The 8,214-nt window shown below is 34.3% G+C and overlaps 1 protein-coding gene across 1 annotated transcript; it reads right to left on the bottom strand.

Annotated features, from left to right (window-relative positions):
* Positions 1 to 462: 462 nt before the first annotated feature.
* On the bottom strand, positions 463 to 7,223 carry LOC117133585 (F-box/LRR-repeat/kelch-repeat protein At1g09650-like). Its single transcript, XM_033290113.1, has one exon. It carries the CDS (start codon positions 5,553 to 5,555, stop codon positions 4,365 to 4,367), a length of 1,191 nt encoding a protein of 396 aa, XP_033146004.1. The 5' UTR covers positions 5,556 to 7,223; the 3' UTR covers positions 463 to 4,364.
* Between the last annotated feature and the right edge of the window lie 991 nt (positions 7,224 to 8,214).

Genomic DNA, 8,214 nt, shown 5'->3' with positions numbered 1-8,214 from the left:
AAATAAAACTTCAGTGCAAATTTAAGATTATTAGATTCACCGTTTGATTCTAAAGTACTGCAATAGCGGATATTGATTGAACTTTCTAATGTTTATTTACTGAGTTTTAAGTCTTCTCTGTCACCAAATGAGGAAGAACTCCAGCTGCTTCTGGAGCCGTTTGGGCGATGCTTTATCTCCCACTGATAAGCTGTACTTCAGTCATTCTACTACACTAGTATACGAAAACTTGCATTTCAGCTCTCTTTGTCTGGAGAGAAGGAAGTCCACGAAGCAGTGATTCAAAACGTGCAGGACTTAGCAGCGGTGTTTTCGAAATACAAGGATGAAGTTCTTGTAATGATGTGCTGGATTTAGAAATATAGGTGTTTTGTTGCGTAGACTCTGTTGCTAGCTCGCAAGATGAATAAGGCCACTAGAGATCTTTCACTTCGTAATGCCTCTTTTTATTGAAACACAAGATTAATAAGAAGTCCTTCTCTTATTCAATTAATCAAGTAAACTTAATCAAGTTCTCTCAATCACACAACAACTCACACGCTTTTTGTCTAATGACTAAAGCTTATTTTATTATTTATAAGGCAATCAAAAACCATAAAACATATTATGATCATTATCCGAAAACCAATTCATAATCCAACTAGGAATCAAATAACTTGTTGCTTAAGGTTTCTTCAAGCTAACTTCAACATCTTTATCTTCTTCTTCTTTTTTTTTTTTTTTTTTTTTTCTAGGCAAAGCGCAAGGAACTTCTGCAATATGTCCAAGGTGCAACTGGAGGGCTTAAAACCAGTGCTGATCTTACAAGGTATTATTGGATCAGAATCTTTTATACACTCTCTGAATTTTCCTGGCTGAAGCTTTGCGTGGAGTTTTAACAGCCTCCAAGTCTTCAAAATTTTTCTTTCCCTCGTTTCAATTCTCATTTGTGCATGTCTCAGAATAGATACTGAAGACCAAGCTCATTAGTTATGGTCTGGGTTTCCATATCTTTTTTTTGTTATATTAAAAGTTCAAAAAACATGAAAGTTTAACGGGAGACATGCTCGAAGTAGAAAAAAAAAATTACGAAACATAGAAAGGTAAAGCCTATAAGAGGCGAGTCAAGCTCAGCAAGATGAATGAAACCTATGGAGAAGTTTCACCTAAAGAACGTCGAAATCGACGTTGATACAGCAATAAGAAGAGACCAAAGTCCTAACTGACTTGTATTTGACGCTGAATAGCACGCAGAAGAGCACACTGTGAACAAAGCTATTCGAAGAAGATGAGTACATATGACAGTGGCTTGAACAAATGGACTAGGTTGAATCCAATAGTGGGAATATGGCCACATCCACGACAATGAAATTAGAGTAGAGCTTGAGGAGGACTTCTAAGGCAGCAGCTAACATTGAGTTAAGACAAAAGCTTCTAGTTCCAGCATTACCCTGATGGAGCCATGAAAGTTTGTCGAGCTGCCGGTCTTCGAACTCAGAACTCAGAACTCAGAACTCAGTTCAGCCACATGAGCATCATTGAGTAAATAAGGTACAGCTGTTGATATTGTTGCCATCTTCCATTCGATAATTGTATATGATACTGATAGGCACAAGAACTTTGTCGAATGGAGTGGTGGATGGGGTCGTGGTAGGAGACCACATAAAAAACCTTCTGGGCCAGGAAATGTGTTAGGATGTCGGGATCTTGCTCGGAGAGAGATGAAACAAGTTCGCCTGTGAGCTCGACATAGGAGACTCGAGACGGCGTAGCAGTGGGACGACCTCTCGTCTAGGAGCTTGTTCCAGAGGAGGTAAGGGTGGCGGTGTGTGCGACAATAGATCTGGCCAGCGGAGCTCAGCTATACGAAGGGGTGGAGAGACCAACGCAAGACATGATGGAGGCTTGAGGATAGATACAGTGAAGAAGAGACCCGAAACCTCATGTAGTACTTCACGAACTGATACAGAATATACATCTTCACAATGCAGGACGACGACACGGAGCGGACGCGGAATGGCGGTGATGCCGCCGGAGCTTCTTGCTTGAAACGGCTCCTCGAAAAGCGGACCCGAGAGAAACTTGAAACCACTTTGTTTGTTATTTTTTTATGTCTGTTGCTTAGTGGGTTTCCAGCTATTGTTGCTGTTATTTATTTGTATATATAGAACCGTGCTTATTAAGTCTTAATATTGTAGTTTTTTTTTTTTTTTCACACACTAAGAAATCTTTATTGCAAGTATCTTCATGATTTTTGTATACATTTCTGATTTATCAATCAATCCCTGTGAGATGTGCCAAAAACTTGGGTTGTTCGAAGCTAGAAGCACTCTTACTGAAGAAGAAATCATTAAGAAATGGTGATTCCCTTCAACGCCACAGTGAGAAGGTAAAAAACTCGAAACTTTTTCCGCTTTTGTTGGTTTGTTTGTTTGTAACTGTCCCATACATAGTTTTCTTACCGTAAAGACTGATTATTAGCTTGTTTTTCAAAAATATTGGAATACAAAGATTTATTTGGCAACATTTGAACTCTGTTACATATTGCCTTGATGTCACTAATGTTCGACCTCACATACCTAATTCCTAGCTATTTAAATGTTGGTTTCGACGTGGGTCAGAATTTTCATTCTTTATTTTGCAGATTGATAAACTGAAATGTTCTGTCCGAATCTTTACTCAATTCAACCTCTAAAGAAGAAAAACGAATCGTGGATCATAGGTGAGAGCAAATGTAACAGGCTTATGATCTCGTTGATCCTGCTGACTGTTGGTTTGTGAAAATTGTAAAATGTTTATTACGTTGATCCTGACTTTCCGAGATGTGTTTCTTCACAGTGAGCTTTACTTAATGATGACTCCTGTTTCTTTTTGTTGAAGTCTGATCAATGGTTGTGTTGTTTTGACACTTTGTGAATGTCTGATCATGGTAACTTTTGAGAGAACCTTTACTCTTTTTTTTTTCTTTTTCTTTTCAGCAGAAACACTGTTAGTAGGATTGTTTTTTCTTAACCAAAGAGAGGTGGCTTTTGTGTGTTAGTTTGTGGTTAATGTAGCTTTTTCGTCTCTGGGATTTTACTTATGAGTTTGTGCTTTGTGAATTGCATTTTGTTATGTTGTGCAGTACATTCATGGTTTAATTAGCTGCTAGAGGAGTTCATTCTATTCATCGCGCAGGACCCACTCTCCAAGATCTTGGCTTCTTTCTTCTTCCGGTTTGTCTCAGACCTTTCAGCTATATATATATGCTCAGACTGCCTTTGTTCCCCGATTGTATAGGAGCTTGGTCAAGAGAGAAGCTACATAAGTGAGACTGTGTTCACTAGTGTATTTGTTTCCTTTTTCCTGGTGAGTCACATAGTTTCTTCAGAACTTTGTCAGAGTTAGCAGCCATTACATGGTTATATTCCGATATGGATACTCTTTGGGCATTTATTGCAGTGGACTTTCCATCCATTCATCCTGAAAAGCAAAATAATATACACCGTCTTGATTTGGTGCAGAGTTGTAGCATTCTTAATTGTAATTCCCCTGCCTTACTAGTTACTATGGTTCAAGCTTGCTGAGTCTTATCAATTTTTCACTTTATCGATGTTTCTGTTTACAGTTCTCTCCGTGTTATAACATTCTATTCAACTCAGCTTCCTGGCCCAAACTACCACTGTCGTGAGGTATAAAGCAACTGAGATTCTAAACACAAAGGTCTCCAGTGTCATAATCAACTAAAGCTTATATGTGTTGCTACAGGCCAGGCTGCCATGTGCCATGGCCCAAAAACCATCTTCTTTTTTTTCTTTCCCTCACACGCATTTTCTTATGTGGAGACCTGATTTTTCTCATCTCACATTAGTAATGATGTGCTTGTAATTTAGTTTGAGTTTTCCTTTTCATTTCTCTATCTTAAATTTGTTCAGCATAAACATTGATGATATTTTGAGGAAGAGAAAGGTTAGAGGTGTTATCATAAAGGCCATGTCTTGAGGAAGATGCATGGTCTGCTGACACGGTTGTAGGACAGTGATGAAGGAAGATAGAGGGACATGGTACTCTATAGTTACCGAGAGATTATACAACCAAGGTCAAAGAAAAGCCATTACTTTGGCACGATGAGTTTGAAGGTTCCAGACAAGCAGAGTTGTAGTCATCACAAAAAGGAACCAAAACCGTGATACTTTCACTTCAAGATAGAGTGGAGAAACTTTAGACAAGATAAATAACATGCTTGGTGAACATGATTTGTCAAATCAAACCATGCATGTAACATAAACTACAATTGCGAGTAACCCTTTTATTTGGCTTTCGCAAGGCAAATAAGTTAAAGATATATTATTAAACAACAACTAGGATACTAAACTATAATATATCTCAAAATTAATTATTATTTTTTATACAATTGACATCAAACTTGGGAAACAAGAAAATGAACTCTCGCAAGAATGTACTATGTAATCACGTACGAAACATAAATCATATGATCTTGATTCAGGATCGTACATTAAAAGATTCGGATTCTTCGCACGAGGATAATAAAGCACTAGTGTTTTCTTCTTGTTCTTCAAAACCGCGACAGGAATGGCACATGGAACAACATCTGGCGAATAAGTGCATGGTGGTGGCAGATAATCCGTAAACCAATCATAATCAGTTTGTAGATCTAACGAATATATTTTCTCCCAAGTCATATCTGAATTATTTAGTGACCAAATCTCTTGTTTTGGCCACTCCTTCTGCGAGACGCATAGACGGTTATTCAGAGTGCACATGATGATTTCCTTCTCATCTACTTCGAAAAATGGAGCTTCTGCGATCATGTGAAATTTTTCTGTATGGATATCGAAAGATAATACTTTTGTGTCTGTGATATACTCATCAGTGAACCAGTAAAGTGATCCATCTAAGTGTACTGGAGCTTGTTCATCAAAAATACGGACAGGAGAAGCAGTCACATACCTCCAAGTGTTGGTGTTATTAAAATCATAAACTTCACAAACTGTAGTGTTACTTAGAGTAAACTCAAATGAATTATATAACCAAACCAATTTGTATCTGCCTGTGAACTTGTCTTTGCCAAATCCTAGATTACATAAAATGCCATCGTTATCTTCCGTCCAGGTTCCATGTATTTTATTCATCACCTTGAGAGCAGCTTCTTGATGCCCCGCTTGAGGAACACTTCGTAACCATCTAGTATTAGGATTGACTAGATATATACAAGTGAAGTAATTGTAATAGCATATCATACCGTCACAACCACAAACGGAATAGGTATAACAAAACGATGATTTTTTGTTCTCCAAGGGAATTGGCATAGGCACAGGGCAAACATTAGGCAGTTTGATCAAATCCGACGAACCTATCGTGAACATCCTTGTTACATGTTCTTTATCTTCACCTTCAAAGCGATTGGTGATAAGGATATCTGGATCTTGTAGTTGACTATATAACAACTGTTTTTTCTTAAAATATGCAGATTCAATCGTAGATTTCCATTGCGTTGACACGGATTTGAATCTTAACAGAGATTTCACCGGTAGTTTCTCGAGGATATCTCTAATTAAGCCATGGGGTAGTTCCATACCGTGAATGGTGTTGAGATTTCGTTTTGGGTTTTGGTGTTATTGTCCTGAAAAGAGTCTAGGGTCGGTTGTTGTTAACTGATGATCATTATTAAACTCATGTGAGTATTTATATTAGAAAACATACATTGATATGTCTTATGATTTAAGCCTAGAAGGAAACTAAATCTCTAGAAGAGATTACATTAGTTTTGATAGCAATTATGTTTTAAAAACAAAATATAAGAGCAATTATGTTACTGTGATTTTTGGGTTTTAAATTTTACTTTTCATTAACTTTTAGATTTGTCAATATATATTACATTAAGAGACCATATATATAATTTAGTTATTAGAATCAAATTATGACACGTCTGTTTTAAAATAATTTTAAAAGGTTAGAAAATAAACAACTAAGATTGTAGATAAAAGATAAAAGCTTTCTAATTAAAGAACACAGATAATAAACTTTAAATGTGTCGGTTTTGTTAGATTGGCAAAATGGATATACAATTTAACAAAACACTAATTAATTTATGAGGATGAGATTTTCTTTAATATCTGATGATTAATTAATTAAAATATAAGATTGAAAAGAAATTTAATGCAATTTCTCTTATATAATAGAAGGATCTGCTAGATATCAATTAAGAAGGATACAAATGAATACTCGATAAATTAATAAATTTCGTCGGTCCCAACTTGGACCGGTATAAAATATGATATAAATCGATAAAATAATAAGATAACTAGGTGATAATCTGCGCCATGCGCGGAATGAATAAATTTAAATAGTTTATCACTTTAAATATATAGGTATTTGAAAGGTAAAAATCATAGAAAGAAATATTACATTTTATATGATAAAGGGTTTAGCCGAACTTGTGTATGTCTATATAAATTAAGCTTCAAAAAGCAAGCAAAAACGTATAAAAATAAATTATGAAGTAAAAGATAAAATGAAACATTGGCAATATAAAACTTTTTTTGGGATTGCATCCGATCGTAAATGAGAGCTTCGAATATAACTTGCAATCATGCCACCAGTGGAATCCTGGAATGATATAAATATAAAATTGAATTAAAAAATAACTCAAGGTTTTTATATAAATGGTTATAATAGCATTATGATAAGACAAACTGCTAAGGTGAAAAAAAAGGAAACAAATTGAGCACCTCAATATGAAATCCTGAATTTCTGGCAGGTCATCATCGAAAAGCCTTTGAGATCCTTCGGTGTTTGTAATAAATGTGAAGTCCCCTAAGAAAGTAACACATATATTTTCTTAGTCACGCAACACTAACATATAACAAAGTTGTTATTTTTATATTAAATGAAACAAACCTTCACCCCATTCAATTCTCCATAAGCTTAATACACAAACCGGCGGATTAGCATTCGTACAAATTCAGAAATCATAAAATTTGTGAACTTCAGGTCCATATGCCAAACACTTAAGCTCTTTCAAGATTGAAAAAAAAAATTAATCAAATCGGCAACGGAGTTAAAGCCGGCCATGAGTGTTGTGCTTGCAAGAATGTTTGTGATAAGAATGTATTGAGAAGAAGATGGTGGTGAGGTAATGTAGCTAGAAGCCCTTGTATTTATATATAATTGGCGTCTGTATAGGGTAAATAATGATTACTAAACGCCATTTTTATTTGCGTGATTCAAATTAGACTAATTCTCAAAACTTGCCATAATTATTTTGGTAATTTAAATTCACAGTGGATTCATTGGAATATTATAGAAAACAAACATATATATTGGTCAACAAAAATAAATTAAAGTCAATCAGTGTCGATGAAAAAAAAAAGAATATATGATTCGGTTTCGACTTAAAATTTCCATTACCAAAATCGTATAATATTAATGAGAACACACACACATATATATATATATATATATATATATATATATATATATTCTGAATTAGTGTCATATTTAGCTCAAAACATTCATAATTTAGAATTTTATGAATATCATGCATTATTACGCAAGTAATGCTAATTGACAATGTCCTTACAATTTTTGGAAAGTTTATAGTAAGGGGATAAATGCCATAATTGAATGTTAAGAAATATATATTAATCATGCAGAACCTTATTTTTCTCAATCATGTAACTTATTTTTTAATCGCGTATTAAATTAGTTCCAGAATTAAGGAAATATTTGTTTCAATCATGCAATAATTAGAAAATATTTTGAAACGAATATTTGCATGCACCGTTGTTGAAATTCATTTTAAATATTAAAAAAAAAAGGAAATTATGAAACTAATAAATTTTCTTATAAGTTTTAAGACAATTCATAACAGATTCTCCAATCATAATGCCATGATTGACAATCACCATGTGTTTTAGAAAACAATTACAATTTTCTAAGTGTAATATTAAAACCCAATCGCCATGTATTTGTTTTATATCTAAAATATATATTTGTGTTTAGAACACGATTCATATGAAATGATTGACAAAAAAATATTACTCTACTAAAATTTAATGAGATTTCTTAATCTCAAGGAATTCATGCTTAAGTTTAGGGATTGCATCAATAACATTATAATCATGTCCTTCATAATATCAAGTCATTATGATTTATAGAGATATTGCATACTATCAAATCGTTTGAATATATGTACTTTGTAATATCAATCCGTTGGAATTACTATTGCGCGGA

Source organism: Brassica rapa, chromosome A04 (genome assembly GCF_000309985.2).
Source record: "Brassica rapa cultivar Chiifu-401-42 chromosome A04, CAAS_Brap_v3.01, whole genome shotgun sequence".
NCBI classification, from domain to species: domain Eukaryota; kingdom Viridiplantae; phylum Streptophyta; class Magnoliopsida; order Brassicales; family Brassicaceae; genus Brassica; species Brassica rapa.
Note: the sequence above shows the minus strand (reverse complement) of the source record. Positions and strands in the feature narration are given on the sequence as shown.